This window comes from Euprymna scolopes, chromosome 33 (assembly GCF_053919585.1).
Source record: "Euprymna scolopes isolate OS-2025 chromosome 33, ASM5391958v1, whole genome shotgun sequence".
NCBI classification, from domain to species: Eukaryota; Metazoa; Mollusca; class Cephalopoda; order Sepiida; family Sepiolidae; genus Euprymna; species Euprymna scolopes.
The window spans coordinates 73,574,653-73,594,439 of record NC_136514.1 but is presented as its reverse complement, the minus strand read 5'-3'; the positions used below and the strand labels follow the sequence as shown (position 1 = coordinate 73,594,439).

The 19,787-nt window shown below is 35.2% G+C and overlaps 1 protein-coding gene across 2 annotated transcripts in view; it reads right to left on the bottom strand.

The window, feature by feature from the left end:
* Positions 1-19,787, bottom strand: part of LOC145258296 (uncharacterized) — a 944,200-nt gene that overhangs the window by 134,523 nt on the left and 789,890 nt on the right. For both annotated transcript variants that reach the window (XM_080116333.1, XM_080116334.1), the window contains exon 5: positions 10,464-10,585. In XM_080116333.1, coding sequence (XP_079972459.1) covers positions 10,464-10,585 — 122 coding nt within the window. The remainder of the gene's footprint in view (positions 1-10,463; positions 10,586-19,787) is intronic.

Below are 19,787 nucleotides of genomic sequence, written 5' to 3'. Positions count from 1 at the left end.
TATATATATATATATATATATATATATATGAAATAAAATGGAGGTGGAAGGACCTGGATACTCAACGTTTCGCCCGATTTATGCGGGCTTCTTCAAGAGGGATGGTCATTGACGAAGCCCGCATAAATCGGGCGAAACGTTGAGTATCCAGGTCCTTCCACCTCCATTTTATTTCATATCGTCGGATTTAATCCAGCTCAACAATCATATATATATATAATATATATATATATATATATATATATATATATACATATATATATATAATCTAACTTGATCTGTGGCTTTAATTTCCATTTGTATACATGCGAATGCGTATGTTTTATGTATGTGTGTGTCTCTCACGTGCATTAGAGTGAATTCGGTTAAGCGTGCATATTTAAAATCTCTTCACGAAATCGCGTGCTATTTATAATCGTCTACTCGGAATGCACCAGGTATCCATAATAATAAGATGTCTTCTGAGATACAATCATCAACTGACGGCCTAATCGCCATCCCTCATCCCAACACAATGACGATACCTACGATATCCTCCCACACCCTGTAGAGATTGGCGCCATAGGCAGCGCTTCAGCCACGATTTCGATCATCGTTCCTTCCCCCCCCCGAGTCCGACCGAGAAAATGGTCATTTATTCACTCGCAACAATATTAGATTATCTTAACTTGATAAAAATTCTTATCAAAATTGAAGTTTGTGTAATTTAACCCGCGTTCAAATCGAATTGAAATCGAAAAAAAATTCTTTATAGTGGTGCGGGGCGAGGGAAACTGGTGATGTACCCTCAGGATGACCCCTCGTCCTGTAACATAGCGCGAACGCACGTATGCAAATGACGTCACCGGTAAGAAAAAATAAGGACTTTAAAAAGGAGATCACGTTAGAGACGGAAAGAACGTTCGAGATCACGTTCGAGACATTCGAGAAGACTATATATATATATATATATATATATATATATATATATATATATATATATATTACTAAACACTATCTTTAGAATCCTTATCTGATATTTTAATCGATATGCATTATGAGGTGACGGTGGCTAAGTGCTCAACGACACAAACTGACAATCTGAATATGTCAAGTTCGATTCCAGTTCGTTCCATAAAAATTACTTTTACTTATGATATTAGCAACCTTTCTGGTGTCCTTCCTATAAGTACCCAATGACTTTCTAGAAAGAATTCTAATTCTAACTAGAAAGATATCGGGGAAACTACTGCCAACAATAAAATCATCTCATACATACGAACTGAATGAATGTGTTCTGCTACTAATATATTTTTCTTTGTTTTTAACGTGTCACCGCTTATAAAAGAGTAAAGGCTATTCGAGGACAAGAGCGAATGAGATATTCAGTCGGACGATGAACAAAGCAATGACAATATAGTAAACAATATGTTAAACGATATAACTCTCATTATTTAGGGACGGCTCGAGAAGAATCTGTTAACATTAGACTTAAAAACAACCACGTTATAGTCAGTTGGGAAGAAGCGATGTGGTATTGTGTTTCATAGATGGATAGTTCTTGAAACAAAAACTTGGTTTATGGAAGGTCCGTTTAGTTTTACGTACACAGAGAAAGAAAGATAGGTAACTATGGCTAAGTGGTTAACGCCACGAACAGACAAGGTGGGTGAATACAGTTTGTTCTTCTAAAACACTTTCACTTAGGATGTTGGCAACCTTCATGTTATCCATGCTGTAAATATGTGATCTCTTCCTAGAAAGAATTCTGACTAGAAAAGATATAGCAGAAACTAATACGAACGACAGAACCACCTAATTTATACGATAAGGTAAAAGAAAATATTTATAGAGGTTATAGCTAGACGTCTTTTTTTCTATTATTGTGCTAAATGTGGGAAGAAAAGATTGGAATTCAGTCGAGCATCTTCCACGAAAATAACGATGGAGTAGAAAAATAAACTAGCAATGTTTATTCTGTGAGACGTGAGAAGAAAATGGCATCGCTCACTAGATTTCGAAGTTAGTTTTATACTTTATCAAGGTGGGAGGAATACTCTGAACCGCTTAGAGTGTTATTTCACAATATTATTTTAGACTCACCACTGACCATTAGGACATTTTGGGCGATTTAGAATCAGTTATGGACGTTACATTTAAGTCGACAAGAAATTCGATTTTGGCGGGAAATCGAAAGATGAAAGCTATTACTTTAAACTATGGCAGGTGTTAGATAGCGTCTTTGAAAACGGATATATATTCATCGTGTCCCATGCCAGTGTAGCGGGGAAGGTATGATAACCGAGAAAAATATCAGAGCAGAACAGTTTTGCACCACTTTTATGTCCCCTTACAAAGATTAACACGCACGCACACACACACACACACACACACACACACACACACACACACACACACACACACACACACACACACACACATATTACTAAACCTTCTCTTTAAAATTTTTATCCAATATTTTAATCGTGTGTGTTTTCGTAACAGGATATAAAAGTGGTGCATATATATATATATACTCCGCATCTCTCTTTCTATCTCTATATCTCTTTCGTATTTTGCCACGAAAAAAGAATTGTAATTTAGTTGGGATTTGATCTCGCTCGGTGACATACGGGTCGGTCGTGAACAGCCAACACACGAGTTCTTAAAATGCTCCTTCAAATATATAATATAATACTTTCTATATTTATAAGAAAATGCGTCTGTCGTCTATTTCACACAGCGTTCAATTCCAGCGCAGCCGTTCTGCCAATAAAGACGCTGAGAACTCAAAAAGAAGATCCACTAGCAGAGGTAGCCGACGACATAATCAATATCTTGCTCTAAAGGGGAGGTTCCTACCGCTTTTTTCGTGTTTAACACCCGGAGAGCTAGTTGCCGTGATCAGGGCGTTGTAGGCGTTCCAGAGACACGGGCGCAGCCAAGTAACTCTCTCTGACAAGCGATAGTAACGCACGCAAATGTGTTCTATCCTGCCAAAACATCTCTTTTAATACGCTCAACACTTCCTAACGACCACTCAGTATTAATCAGAACAGAAGTATACACTTAGAGTTATCATTGAACCTCGACAAAACAAAGACTGTTGGAGAGTTACTCCAGACAAGGCACGAAGCTACTTGATGTAAGGAAGTAAAAATAAGTACTACTTCAAAGTCAAAAAGTGGCCAACGATGATTGAATCTAAAACAGCACTTCATTCCCCTTTGTCAGAAACATTTCTCATGAAATGTAACGAGTAAAGAATAAAATAAAGGAGGATTTACGATGATCCACTTTTTACTCTCCATTTTGAATTTAATTGACGATTTTCGAGCATTTATTAGAATAGCTAACAAAAAAAAAAAGAGTGAAAAAGAAAAAAAAACTATAACCAACAAACTGATGTTACAAAATACAAGAAAAGTTACCCCTCTGCCTATTTGCATACGTTTTTAGCATGTTAACTTAAAAAAATGTTTTTCACTTAAAAATAAAAGTAAATTCTGTCGAGTTAGACAAAAAAAACAAAATGGTGGTCTTATTAGAGCCCTAGTTGGGCCTCGATAATCGCCCCAAAATATAAATTAAACAAAACACTGGTAAAATATTATATTTTCACACGATTGATTACATTTATTGGATATGTTTCTATCAATATTTTGTTTAATTTTCGATTTTGTAGCGATTATCGAGGCGTGATTAGGGCGTTAACAAAATCACTATATTTTTTCATTATAACTCGACATTAATAATTAATTACTACTTTTGTTTTAAACTAAAATACTTAAAAATAAGTTTAAACACAAGAAACTTAGCCAGGTTGGTAGAAGAGTAATTTAGTTTATCTTTATTTTTTATTTATTTATTTATTTTTTCACCTTTTTTTTTTTCATTATTGGCTATTTTAATAAATGTCCGTATTTTCTTTTCGCCAATCATGTAAATTTTCGAAAATTTATAATTTTCTCTCTATTTATTATTGTCATACCCCGGTAAATCTTAAAAAGTGAAGTATGACCGGTGCTGAACGTCACACAGGTGCTCATGGTCCTGTGATGCCCAACAATAACAGCGTAACATTTTTTCAGGACGTTTAATGGACTCACTGCTGACCATTAGACCATTCTGGACACTCGGGGTTCCTTGGCTAGACTGGCGTTCAATTTTAGTCGGCTAGAAATTCGTTTTTGTCGGGAAATCGAAGGAGGAAAGCAATTACTCTGCTCCGTGGCAGGTGTTAGATACCGTTTTCCTAAGGACAACGGATATATCTTCATCGTCTCGTGTGCCAATGTGACGGCGAGATGCGATAATCATGAAAAATGGCCGACCTCATCAAACGGAGATGATTGAATTGGGATCAGAACAGACACAGCGTTTACGAAACGACGAGCACTGGCCGACGTGATTAGCGACGCCATGGTAACGGGGTGTTGCGAGTTGGGTAGGAGAAGACAGTGCTTTGCGCGGTTCGGCCATCCTGATTTAGATGCAACAGAAAATCATTTAAAGGCGATAAGTTTAGTATAATAATCAAAAAATCAATGCCGGGACATAATAAATCGGTTTTCTCCACCATAATTGAACGTGCTAGCAGCAGCAGCAGCAGCAGCAGCAGCGGCGGCAACAGCAGCAGCTGCAACAGCGACAGCAGCTACGGCATTGTCAGTCATATTTTATCGAGACGCATAATCAGCTACCTTCAAAGAGACGCTTAGATTTAATATATGCATTTTGCCTTCAGCTATCCACGCTTCGCCATTATTAATAAACCATTCCATCGTACAATTAAACCTCTTTTGAAAGAATCGTTCTCGTAACAATTTAAACTTAGTTTAAGCTTGGATTGAATGGGTGATCGCTTGGGAATACTAATTTTATGGATCTAGCTCTCCCCTCTACCTGCAAGTAAAATAGTAAGATACCTTAGACTCTAAAGCCATAGCAGCGCAATTAGTCCAGGAGAATAAAAACTCAGGAAAAACAAGTCCTTTTTTCCAATTACTTCCGGTCTTATTAAATATGCTGAAAAAAGGATATGCGGTTGGAGATTTTTAAACTCTGGCTTCATTATAAGTTCAAAGGATATTCAATTAAATTACTTGAGCCAGATCAGTTATTAAATGGGTGACCGTTTGGGAATACCAGTTTTATAAATCTAGCTTTCCTCTTTCTACCAATGAGTGAAATAGTAGGGTACTCTAGACTCTAAAACCTTAATAAAGCAAGCGAATGAGAAAATTCAAGTTTTTTTTCCAATTACTTCCGGTCGTATTAAATTTCTCCTGCTACCAAACGAGGATATACAGGTACTGATTACGAAAGTCTGGCTTCACTATAAACTCAGAGAATAACTAATAAAATAACATTGGATACCTATGCAGAGTAATAACCGTGCTATTGTCAGATTTTTCCGGGCTATTTAAACGCTGTAAGGTGCCGAATGAAACTTTCATATTATTTTTTGCGCAAACGTGAGCCATTTTTTTTAATGAAAAAAAAAAAAAAAAACTGTTATTACGAAGCTAATTCAATGAAAATTAATTGAAAAATAGAAACAATATTCCTTTTCTTGTTACAAAGAAAATACAATAAATAATTATTGTACAAATTTTACTTAACTTTAATAAAATTAAAATCCAAACCAAGAAAAAAAAATCACTCATTGTAAGGTAAGTTTCATGAATAAATATTTATTTTTTTTAGAAACAAACAACTGACAGCAAACACATTTATTTTTATATTTTTATGAATATTTTTAATGATTTTTTTGTTCGAATAAAGATAAATATTTTTTTAAATGAAATAAACCATTGATAGCAAATAAATATTTTCTTAAATTTACTCAGCGTTTCGCACCATTTGATGTTTTCCATACACTACCCGGAGAATTCCGTCGATAACACAGTCCTTATTCTGCGCAAGTACCCAATATTGAGCCAAGTCAATTATTAAATGAGTGATCGCCTGGGAATACCACTTTTATTAATCTACCTTTCTTTCCTATTTCTATGCTTGAAAATAATAGGGTAGGCATGATTCTAAAGCCTTGGTAGAGTAACTAATCCAAGATAAGAATAACTATGAAAATACAAGTTTTTTTCTTTCGTTTACTTACGATCATAATACATTTACCCCTGCCACTTAAGAAATATAAGGACAGGGAATGTACGGTGAGAAATTATGCCACTGGCTTCATAAATCCAGATGGTTAAGCATCGTTAAGCCTGGTAAGTTATTAAACGGGTAGCACACTGCATATGAATAAAATAGGAAGATAGATTAAACTCTGAAGCCTTCGTAGAGCAACTTAAACGGTGTTGGGGCTGGAGATGTACGGTTAGTTATTATGCAACTCTTACTTCACTATAATTTCAGAGGGTGTCAGTTGTCTATGAAGACAAGCAGGACAATTGAGAATAAAAATAAACGTAGGATTTGTTTGTTGCTGCTTATTGACATACTAATAATAAAAATATTTGATTTGTAATGCAAGAACTTATGTAAAACTAGCGCGTGTACCCGGCGTTGCCCGGGTGGTTGGAGCAAAAAAGAAAAGTGGTAGTAGGCAGGCAGGCTCGAACCCGTGAAAAGTGAAAGAAAAGGTGACATCTTACCGCTATGCTATGACGCGAGAGGAAGTGAAAAGCGTTCAAATTTATCGTTGTCAAAAAGTTGACTTGAAGTGAATGAGTTAATAATCACGCAATCGCAGAAATGAACGTTGGCTGCAGGCCAGTTTCTGCCGTATTTTGCTTCCCCACGATGTTGGGGGAAAACAGCTTCCCACAAAAAGGGGAAGCTCTCTAAATGAAAAGCAATTGTTTGATATGAAAGGTTTCCCTCGCATTGATCAAAGCTAATTGCCTTTCTGAACGTTTGCTTCGATTAGTTTCGCTCTATTTATACGAAAAAACAAACAAACAAACAAACAAACAAACAAAAAAAAACGAACAAACACGCGAAAGGACAGAATAGAGGGGATTTTATAAAAGTCAATCAAAATAAATGTAGAGACGACGTCTGTTCGCAAATCGTAGATATTATAATCTAGGAAGTATAAGGAAATCGTAGATATTATGATCTAGGAAGTATAAGGAAATCGTAGATATTATGATCTAGGAAGTATAAGGAAATCGTAGATATTATGATCTAGGAAGTATAAGGAAATCGTAGATATTATGATCTAGGAAGTATAAGGAAATCGTAGATATTATGATCTAGGAAGTATAAGGAAATCGTAGATATTATGATCTAGGAAGTATAAGGAAATCGTAGATATTATGATCTAGGAAGTATAAGGAAATCGTAGATATTATGATCTAGGAAGTATAAGGAAATCGTAGATATTATGATCTAGGAAGTATAAGGAAACTTCTAAATAAATGGAACGTCGCCGAGAACCCCGGCGGAAAAAGCCTTTCTTACACATACAAAAACGCGCGCGGCCGTTTTGTTTTTATATAGATAGACTAGCGGGGGTACCCGGCGTGGCCCTGGTGGTTGTAGGTGTGTGTGTTGGGGTGGGGGTGGGTGGTGATCAAAACAACCCTGTTTAAAAAAAAAAACGTTGGCCGGGTGATTGGAGGTGTAAAAGAAAAAAAAAGGTTTTAGTAGGAAAGTAAGCTTGAAACCCGAACCTTTAACGTTGAGGTGGAAACGAAATGGGGAAAAACCCCTGGGACCTAACCATGAGAGAAAAGCATCTTAATTTAACGTTTATAAAATGAAATTAACAGGTGCGAGAAATTTAAGTCGCGTGATGTTTGACCTTGAAACATGACGCGGCTGCAAGCCAGTTTTCGCTTGTTTTATACTGAAAAGCGAAAGAAACACGCGGCGATCGAAATATCTGGAAAATATAGTGAGTGAAAGTCGGGCAAATTAAATACACACGTGATCCTAGCTCTTAAGTCGTAGATATTATCATTTAGACATGATATAAAAAGTTTTAAGAAGAAGCAAGCCGAGCGAGAAGGCCGACGAAAAAAGCCTTTTACAGACATACACAAAAAGCGAACATACATACATACATACATACATACATACATACATACATACATAAATACATACATACATACATACACACATTTTCGCTTTTATATACATAGATGAACCATGACTCGACATGCATTTTGTAAAATTATAAAACAAAATGGAGAAAAAAAAAAACACGGGCCAGACTTGCTACCCTAATAAAGGATCCTAGATACAGGAAAGCCATTTATTCTAATAATTTCTTCCCTCGGACTGTAAGACTTTCGAATTCTCTCCCAGTTTCCTGCTTCTCTGACTGTACTAACATGCAGAAGTCAAGTGTAATGTCAACAGACATCTAGCTGCTAAACTCCCTACATAGTGTCTCTGGGGATACGGTTCCAAATAATAGCTTCTTATGTCTCGTTTAAGGTGAAGAAGAGTAAAAGAATAAACAATCAATAAATCTATCTATATATCTATATATATATCTACCTATATCTATCTATATATCTATCTATATATCTACTAAATCTATCTATATATCTATCTATATATCTATATATATCTATCTATAAATCTATCTATATATATATCTATATATATATATATATCTACCTATATATCTATCTATAAATCTATCTATAAATCTATCTATATATATATCTATATATCTATCTATATATCTATATATATCTACTAAATCCATCTACATATCTATCTATATATCTACCTATATATCTACCTATCTATCTATATATCTATCTATATATCTATATATATCTACCTATCTATCTATATATCTATCTATATATCTATCTATATCTACTAAATCTATCTACTAAATCTATCTATATCTACTAAATCTATCTATATATCTATCTATACATCTATCTATATATCTATCTATATCTACTAAATCTATCTATATATCTATCTATATCTACTAAATCTATCTATATATCTATCTATATATCTACCTATATATCTATCTATATATTTATCTATATATCTATCTATATCTACTAAATCTATCTATCTATATATATCTATCTATATATCTATCTATCTATATCTACTAAATCTGTCTATATATCTATAAATATATCTTTCTATATATATCTATATATCTATCTGTATATCCATCTATATATATCTATATATCCAATTTTGGGTCTAAACACTTGAAATTTTAGATGTAGGTTACCTGACACCAGTCAAACTTTTTAATATATATATATATATATACATATGCACATAAAGTTATGAACAGTACATAGGACCTGAGAAAAGCTGGGATTGACTGATAGTAAAAGAATAAAATAAACATCAAATACAAGAAATCTTAAACTTTCACCGGAAGTTATATCACGCATGGCATTTAATAACAGAAATCAAGCTTGACCTAACACGGTTTATAGTGAATTTCGAGTTTTTCTAGAAGGTCCAGTGTTTAATGCTTTTATTTTTTATTTTTAGAAGAGGGTTATTTTCTTACTGATAAAAGCGTGTTAGAGTGTTTTTTAGGGGTTACGATTAATTTTAGATGCCACGGTTACTTTTAGGGTAATTTATAAATGTATGGTGACTACAGCGAGGTAGGTGTTGGTATTACCACCAAACAGCTTAGTTTTAGCAATTATGTAGTATAATTAACAGCCAAGAAATTCAAAACAAGCAAAATATAGAACTAATGACTTTTACCAAACACAAGAAATGATATTTTCTATTGAGTCGCATGATTTTATAGTTCTTCAACTTTTTTAAAGTGCTTTTTTTCGAAGTAAGCGTCGAAGGCTTGTAAAAATGGCCGTAAAGCTTAAAGATATTACAATTTATTTTAACATAAAAAACAAACTTTAAAACAATTTCAGTAAGCTAAAAATATAGAAATCGATCAAAAAAATAAATTTTATTGCGTTTAATAACGGTGATTAATTGTATTTTTTTTTTAAATTTTCGATTTCGCGAATTTTCTGTGTGGCCTTTAATTTCCATGATATAAAAGCCACATTGAACGGGGATCATCTGGTATTGAAATATAATGTTAACGTATTATACTATATAGAGTTAATTATTTGAAGATTAAACATAGTTTTATCACTTGTTAATAGGAAACTATCGAATACAAGGATTCGGAAACTCTTGTCGGAAGTTATATTACGGATGGATTTTAATATAAGGAACCAAGTTTCACCCAACACCGTTTACAATGGACTTCGATTCGAGACTACTTCTAGTGTACGTTGTTATTTTATTTCGGAAGAAGTGTAGTCCATACTGAGAAAAACCGGTTAATATCAGGAACAAAATTTAACTGGACACCGTTTATTGCGGATTTTGAGTCGGTCGTTCTTCTGGTTTGCTGATAAAGCCGGTATATTTGTTCTGACAAATATAATTATGAGAATGTAAAATCATCCTGGTATTTTTAGTTTGCTTTGTTCTTTTCTTTTCCGTTTTTATTTTGTTGGTTTGAAGATAAAAATAAAGAAATAACTTACGCGTCGGACAACTAAGTTTCCCTGATTCTTCGCAGTAACACACATCGGTGGGCAGACAAAATATCGAACAGTCGGTTCCATAATAATTAATATCACATGAGATTTCGATGCGGAAATGAATGCTGGAAAAAATAAAAATAAAACATAAAAAAGAAAAAAAAAAAGAAAGAAAACCGAAAAAATACAACGTACGCAACAACAACAAAAGCATTCGCGCGTTTAGTTTATCGCCCCCTGGTGGAAAAGCAAAATCCACATTTCCTTCGCGATGATCAAATAACGATCATTTATAGATACCCATACGTTGAGACGTGAATAAGTAATTAATGAGAATAGCGTCTAATTACTTACGTATTCGTTGAAGAGATGAAGCTACGGAATATCATCTCTTTCTCTATAAAGTTTTATATATATATATATATATATATATATATATATATATATATATATATATATATATATATATATATATATATACTAGCACGCCGCCCGGTGTTGCTCGTTCATGAAATACGCTTAAATATGATATTTAATTAATTCAGATTTCGTATTTATTATTACAGAACCAATACCTTATTGATTATTACATTGTACCCAGTATATAGTAGTGATTTCAAAGGTTTTAAAAATAAATATGACTTGAGTGCCATCAGCTAGAATCGAAACCAAAAAGTTTAGTTAATAGATAAGTACTGTATTCAAACGCTTATGCATTTTTTTCTTACTCATATTCACCCCTTACAAAGAATATCGCCACTTGGACATAAGTAGCTACTATTTGGGGCCATGTTTAGGAAAGATTAACAAGATATTTGTTTATGTTACATTTAAACTTCTGCATATCAGTACAGCCACGGAAGCAGGCAGCAGGAAGAGAATTCCAAAGTCTAGCTGTTCGAGGGAAGAAACTATTAAAACAGAAAGCTTTCTGGCATTTAAGGACAATAACAGTGAAGGGATGATGAGATCTTATTGCTAAGCGGATTTATCGGGGATATGTACATCGAGGGGGTACAAGTGAAACGAGTTCATCAGAACACATTCCATTAAAATACTTGTAAAACAGGCACAGTGATGCAACATTGTGGCGATGAGACAGGGGCTGGAGCTTAGTTGATAAGTGTGACCGATTAGATTGACAACTCTTTTTTGGATGAGAGACTAGCGGTAGATGCACTAGCCTATACGTGGCAACACTACTCCATGCATGGGAGAATGGTGGCCTTGTAAAGGTACAAGATACTCTCAGGGTGTGAGTAGTCTTCTAGCTCGATAGAGGCAGCACACCTTCTTTGCAGCAGCCTTTGCAATGTCCTCTATGTATTTATTCCAGTTCATATTGCGCGCAAATGTTAGGGCGAGGAGTTTGAAGGTAGAATTCTGAAGTATTAGTTACAACATTGACTTCAACGATTCTTTACGGTAAAATCGTGCCCGTCGGAAGATTCGAACACAACGACAAATCTACCTTTGAGTCCATTTGCTAAAATTTACCTTCAGACCACCAAACAATGCCCACAAAAATGGAGAGAATTAATAACTAATAAACGCTCAATTTTGGCACAGGCATTATATTCAGATCTGTTTGAACAACGGAAGTTGTGAACGTTCCAGAAACGTTAGTTGCCTGCCTCAAAATTTATACTTCTTAGACAGTACTCTCTCTCTCTCTCTCTCTCTCACACACACACACACACACACACACACACACACACACACACACACACACACACACACAGAACGTGAGCATGCTACCTCCGTGGATTAAATAAAGGTTCTGTTTGAAATTCCGTGCAGATTCTCGAATTTGTAGAAAGATTCCAGAGTTCGACAAAATTCATCTGAAGAAAGTCGGAGGTTACATCGACCGAAACATTGTGAAAATAATACTCCAAATAAGAACATGAGTCAGAATAATAATAAGAAACATAACATGTTTGGATCGCACATTAATAAAAATGTAACGTGTGCAATCTAATGATTGATGAAACTCTAAGAATAATTCGTTGGATTGGTTATGTAACGTTTACATGTCTTGCTATGAGATATGTATATTTGTGTAATGTTTGCATATTTTTCTACGAGATATGTACATTTGTGTAACGTTTACATGTCTTACATAGAGATATGTATATTTGTGTAACGTTTACATGTCTTACATAGAGATATGTATATTTATGTAACGTTTATATGTTTTGCTGCGAGGTACGTATATTTATGTAACGTTTAAATTTTTGGCTATGACATATGTATATTTATGTAACGTTTATATTTTTTGATATGAGATATGTATATTTATGTAACGTTTACATGCTTTGCTATAAGATATGTATATTTATGTAACGTTTACACGTTTTTTTACAAGATAGTCACCACTTACCAAGGCCCGGAAGCCACTCGGGGATAAGGGTTATTGTGTGTACAGTACGTTAGTGTTGGAGATTTGATAAAATGTCTTACTTAAGGGGGCGGTTCATCGGGAACCTGTTTATATTGGACTTGAAGACATCCAGGTTGTAACCAGGTGGGAAACAGGCAACCGGAACAAAGTTCCACAGGCGTACACTTCTAAGAAAGAAGCTCTGTTCATGGAATCCACGTCTTGATTTTCGCACAGATAAGGAGTGGGGAAAATTTTTGACAGTGATTTCAGCTAGGCGGGTGTTTATCGTGAAAGATTGGCGAGGGGGGGACCAGAGATTGGAGTTCAGACGAGCACCTGCCATGGTAGTAACTATAAAACAAAGACAGGCTCGCAACGTCCCTCCTGTGGGAGAGAAGTTGCAGAGAAGAGAAAAGGGCATCACCCACTAAGTCACGAATCTATTTTGTACTCTGTCAAGGCAGGATAGGCTGTTTTTAGCAGCTCCTGCCCAGATGTGGCAGCAGTATTCAATCCTTGGACGTACTTGGCTTTTATACAGATAGAGAATTGAATTAGAGGTGATATATCTTCTGGAGCGGTAGAAGGATCCTACCATTTTTCCAGCAACCTTGGCAACTGACATGATGTACGCGTTCCATTTCAGGTCAGGAGTAAAGGTCAAGCCCAGAAGCTTATCAAAAGATGGAGCTTCCCCTAGACGAGAGCCAACAGTTTCAATTGATGCCAGATGGGGATCAGAACGTTGATGATGTAAAGATAGAAGCTTGGTTTTAGATGCATTAAAAGTAACCAGCCACTCCTTTCCCCATTGTACAACGTGATCAAGATCAGAGGAGAGAGAATCGGAGAGAACTTGGTCGTTTACTGTTTTAGATGTGCTACCATAGATGGTAGTGTCGTCAGCAAAAATGTCTACGAATGATGTAAGGATGTGATTTGGAAGGTCATTAATGTAGATCAGGAAAAGAGTTGGGCCCAGGATGGACCCCTGAGGGACTCCAGCATTTATACTGTGAGCTTCTGATTTTTGCCCATCAACTACTACTCTTATGAACCTATCAGAGAGAAATGATTTAATAATTGAGAAGACATTTCCAGCTATACCATAGCTGGAGATCTTGTGAAGTAAACCAGTCTGCCAATGTCAAGAGCAATTGCCCTAGAGAAGAAGCCTTTGTCAAGAGATTCGCTAATCCTATGAGATATAACAGTTAGCACATCTGCTGTAGATCTGACAGAACGGAAACCATATTGCATGGCACTAAGAAGGTTATTTCTGCTGAGGTGGTTGACTACTTACTATTTAATATGGATTCCAGCAGCTTACTCATGACACACGGGAGACTTATTGGTCTGTACTGAGAAGGAGATGACTTATCACCTGAATTCTTAAATGCAGGGCATACTGATGAGGTTTTCTAGGTTGTTGGGAAGCACTTCTCTTTAAGGCAACGCTTAAAGAGTTTTGTAAGTATGGGGTGAGATATCTATATTTATGTAACGTTTACATGTTTAGCTATTAGATATAGCGACAGCCAAATGTTACATCAGATTTGGATAGTTTGGATTGGGTTATAAAAATAAAACAAGATTAGAAGTTCGTTTTTAATTATGAATCTTTAGATGTTAAATATCTTTAGATGTGTTATGGCTTGCAATAAGCCACAAAGAAAACAGAACAACGGAATAGAGTTTAAACAATGTATTACTGGAACAACAACGTAAAAAAGGTTACAACTGAAAAGAGTAGTAAATGTCACCGAACAGGCGAGGGTCGCTCTGGTGTTTAATCCACACCTGGGATCAAAAGGTCTATGGTTTATATAATGGATAGAACAGTCAATTTGGAGGGTGAATCCCCCACAACACCTTCCTCACAAGCTGATTTCCGCCGTTGTGAAAATCAGTATTTCTTCCTTTTGGGGCAGACGACCAAAGGGTCTGTGCGCTTCCTCTTTCTGCCGGAGCGCCTCGGATTTGGCATCCATTTTGGAGGGTCTAGGTCAAAACAGTCATACACAGTTTCAATCGTCTCACTGCCGTCCTGCGGTGGTTCATCTTGATCCTCGTAGAAGCGTTTCCTGATTTGGTTCAGGTGCCTCTTATGTTGGAACTTTGGGCCCTGAATGATGTATGTAACATGGCTGATTCTTCGTAAGATCGTGCCCTGTTCCCAAAAAGAAACGTTATTTCTAAAATGTCTAAAATACATGTTATCTTCACTGTTAAACTGTTTCGTTGGCATTGTAGAGGTTCTGTTGTGTACCATGTGTTTGAGTAGCAGTTTATCAAATGCAGATTTTATTTTCCGTCCAAACATGATTTCTGTTGGGGATCCCGCATCTGGTTTGTTCGGATTTCTCGTGATTCTGTAAACCTGCAGAAATTGCTGAGTGGCCTTTTCTGTCTGTGTACTGGACGCCTTTTTTAATGCCCTTTTAAGCGTATCGACGAAGCGTTCAGCCTGACCCTTGCTTCTGGCGTGGTACTGGGGTGTCGTTATATGCATGACTTGATACGTCTCGGAGAATTCGCTGAACTCTGTCAAGGTGAATTGTGTAGCGTTGTCGCAAACCAGACAGTCTACAACTGCAAACCGAGCAAACAATGGTCAGTTTTTTGCATCTTAGTACCTCTGGCCATTTAAAGTAAGAGTTAACTACTACCAGGTAGTAAAAATCCTCCACAGGTGCTGCATAATCGATGTGGATCGTCGACCATGGTTGTTCAGCCTTAGGCCAAGGTTTATATGTTATCGGTCGTGCTTTTGCAGCCAAAGCACAGCCTTTGCATCTGTTCACCATGTCGGTAATATCTTGGTCCATAGCTGGCCAATAAACAAAACTTCTCATTAGGCTTTTCATTCTGTTTATTCCTGGATGCCCCATGTGAAAATCCCTGAGAATTCTTTTTGAAGGGTTTGTGGGATGACAACCCTTTCACCATATAACAGTAATTCGTCGCAAACAGAAAAAAATGTCTGAACTGGTGTCACCCATAGGTAATTTCTTTGTGGTTTGAATGAAATTGTCATTTAGGGATTCTGACTTAATTTCCTGAAGTGTGACCGGCAGTTCGCGGATAATATTGTTTATCATGGTTTTTACATCACTATTAATACATAGTGCCGCGATTAGGTAATCTTCAAGAGGTTCCATTTTGGCAGGAATCAGACTCGATAGACCGTCTGCATGGGCTAGTTGTTTTGAGGGGAGAAATTGAATTGTAAAATTATAGTTCAGCAGAATAGTTCCCTATCTTAATAGTCGGTTCGCAGTGAATGTTGGAAGTTTTTTTTTGATCTAAAAATGGATGTCAACGGCTTCTGGTCGGTTTGTAGAAAAAATGTCTTCCGTACAAGAACCGGTGGAATTTTGAAACTGCAAATATAATTCCTAGGGCCTCTTTATCGATCTGAGAATAATGCTTTTCCGCTGGCAAGAGAGTCCGTGATGCGAAAGCAATAGGTTGTTTCGAGCCATCCGGCATTCGATGTAGCATGCACGCTCCGACGCTATATTGACTAGCGTCGCTAGCTACTATTATGTTCAACTGCGGGTTGAAATACGCTAGGAATAGTTTTGAAGTCAGGATTCTTTTTATTTCTTGCAATGATATCTGGCAATCTTCTGTCCACTCCCAAGCTTTATCCTTTTTCAACAGTTCATTAAGTTGTGCGCGCAATTTGTGCATATTTGGGATGGGCCCCTGGTAATAATTTGCCAAACCTAAAAAAACTCTGCAATTGAGTTATATTTACTGGTGCCAGAATTTCTTTAATAGCGGTCGCCCTATCTGGGTCTGGGCGATTATTTAACCCAGGTATTTAATTGTTTGTAAAAAGAACACGCATTTATCTGCTTTGATATTAAATCCATAATCTTGTATTCGACTGAATACTAGTCTGATATGTTTTTCATGTTCCTCCCTGATTTTGCTCGATGTGATAATGTCATCAAGATATGCGATTGCAGTGTCAAAGCCGGACAGCATAGTATCCATTACTTGCTGGAATATTGCGGGTGCCACCTTGATACCGAACGTGAGTCTTTAGTATATTTTAGCCAGTATACCGATGCTTTCTAATCTGTCTAGTTCCTGATTTATTTTGTTCAATTAAGCGAACGGGACCTTACGTTTCTTTTTAAACACCAGTTTTGTGCCAGGTTTCAACTTAAAATCTGCGGTCATTTTTGTACATCTCCCCAGGCCATGAGTAAATACGTTTGTGCATTCTTTTTGAAATAAGTTATGTTTCTCCGTTTCTGCTGGGCAGCTATCTATTTTCTTGCAGAATGTGGATATACGAATGTCCCAGAGACGAAACTCCTCCATGCTGTCAGAACCGAACAGGTTCTCACTATCTTTTAGCATGTACAATCTTAGTTTTTTTGTTTTCCCCTCATAAAGTGACGTTTGTAATTAATTTACCTTCAAAATGAATTTTTGTACCATTAACGGCCGTCGCCGTTCTGTTAGTTTTTAACATAGTCGGCTTTCGTAATATCTTCCACGTTTTGAGATTTATTTTTTGAAAGATCCGATCCACTGTCTATTTGGAATTTAATAGCCTTACCGAAAATGTTAACCGTTACATATTTGCGTAGATTTTCATCTACGACGTCCTTAGTTTTGGTTTTACGTACACGGCTACTATTCTGAGTTTTCCTACAGTGCGAACTTTATGACCAATCTTATTGCATATATGGCATCTTTTTGTTAAAAATGGGAAATCCCTTACCCAATGTATTCCACCACATCTCAAACAAGCGCTCGGTGCTTTTAGTTTTTCTGAGTTTCGGTGGTTAGTGTCTGTGTGCCATTTCGACGATTTTTTTCAATATTCGCGATGCCTGCTTCGATATTTCTTGCATCTTTTTGTTTTATAATTTCTACTTTTTGACAATCCCCAATCAATTTTTGAAGTTCGGTTCATTTTCTAATTTTGTAAGGACTCTGCGCCTGATTTCCGCATCTTTTCCCGAGGTTAATCATTGCGCAAACAGAAGACATTTAAAATTATTTGCTGTTGGTTCAAACAACTTAAAGTCATCACAGTGTTTGGTCACTACAGCGGCGTAGGTGGCAAAATCGTCATTATCGTCTTTTACCACATTCAAACATCTTCAACGCTTATGGAAATGAGACGTTTTCGGCGAGGAAAGTTCTGTTAACAAATTTACCGTCTCATTGAATGATAAATCTGCTGTTTTCCGAGGCAAGATGTAATCCACGAATTTAACATACTCAGCCGTTTCCAATTTTCGTAGTAGAAGTCTAGTTTTCTTTTGATCAGACCAGTTGCTGGAGTCAATATTAAAAAAATCTTCATAGCGCCGAAAATACGCTGCTAATGATTTTTTCCTCTTCCTTGTATTTAAAATTGTCTATCGCAGTCAATATTGTATTCTGAGAAAATGCTGAATCCCTTTCCGCCTTCGCATTATTTCTAACAATTTCTATAAGTAATTCCTCTCTTCGTAATTGACGTTCGGCTAACTGTTTTTTAACTTCCTTTTTCTGTTCCTCGGTTCGTATTTGACGTTCAGTGCAGTGTTTTTCGGATTGTGACTTACGCTTTGCGGCATCGATATGCAGCTTGGTCAAATGTTTCAACGCTACTTTCAATTCGTCCATTTTGCTTTGTCAGCATTAGCAATTTCAAAACGTTCGCTGAATTTTACGGAACCGTTTTATTCTTTCTTATTTCTTCCTCCAGACAATAAAACGAAGAGAAAAAAAAACAAATATATAAAAAGTTCATTGTCTAAAGAGAAAAAAAAAATCAACTGTATATTTTTCTCCAGAGAAAAAAATAACGCCCGATTTTAGCAGCGAAAACAACAAGTCACGAATTCTTTTTTCAAAAGTATAAAAATTTACCTTTCTAAGTCGCGACGAACCTTTTTCTTTTTGAAAAAGTACAACGCTATCTTTGAAAGTCGTGACAAACTTTTTTCTTTTCAACGCCTTTTTTCCGTAATGATCTGCGTTATTTTTTAGTTACCGTGAAACTTTCAGTTGCAAGTGTTATAATAACTTGCATTAATGTTATTTAAGTGAAACTAACATGCATTAACATTATTTAAGTGATAATAACTGCATTAACATTATTTAAGTGATAATAACTGCATTAACATTATTAAAGTAATAATTACTTGCTTTAATGTTATTTAAGTGATAATAACTTATATTAATATTATTTAAGTGATAATAACTTGCATTAAAAATATTTAAGTGATAATAACTTATATTAATATTATTTAAGTGATAATAACTTGTATTAATATTATTTAAGTGATAATAACTTGCATTAATATTATTTAAGTGATAATAACTTGAATTAACGTTATTTAAGTGATAATAACTTGAATTAACGTTATTTAAGTGATAATAACTTGTATTAATATTATTTAAGTGATAATAACTTGTATTAATATTATTTAAGTGATAATAATTGTGTTAATATAATTTAAGTGATAATAACTTGTATTAATATTATTTAAGTGATAATAACTTTTATTAATATTATTTAAGTGATAATAACTTGCATTAATATTATTTAAGTGATAATAACTTGAATTAACGTTATTTAAGTGATAATAACTTTTATTAATATTATTTAAGTGATAATAACTTGCATTAATATTATTTAAGTGATAATAACTGGAATTAATATTATTTAAGTGATAATAACTTGCATTAATATTATTTAAGTGATAATAACTTGCATTAATATTATTTAAGTGATAATAACTTGAATTAACGTTATTTAAGTGATAATAACTTGCATTAATATTATTTAAGTGATAATAACTTGCATTTATATTATTTAAGTGATAATAACTTGCATTAATATTATTTAAGTGACAATAACTTGAATTAACGTTATTTAAGTGATAATAACTTGTATTAATATTATTTAAGTGATAATAACT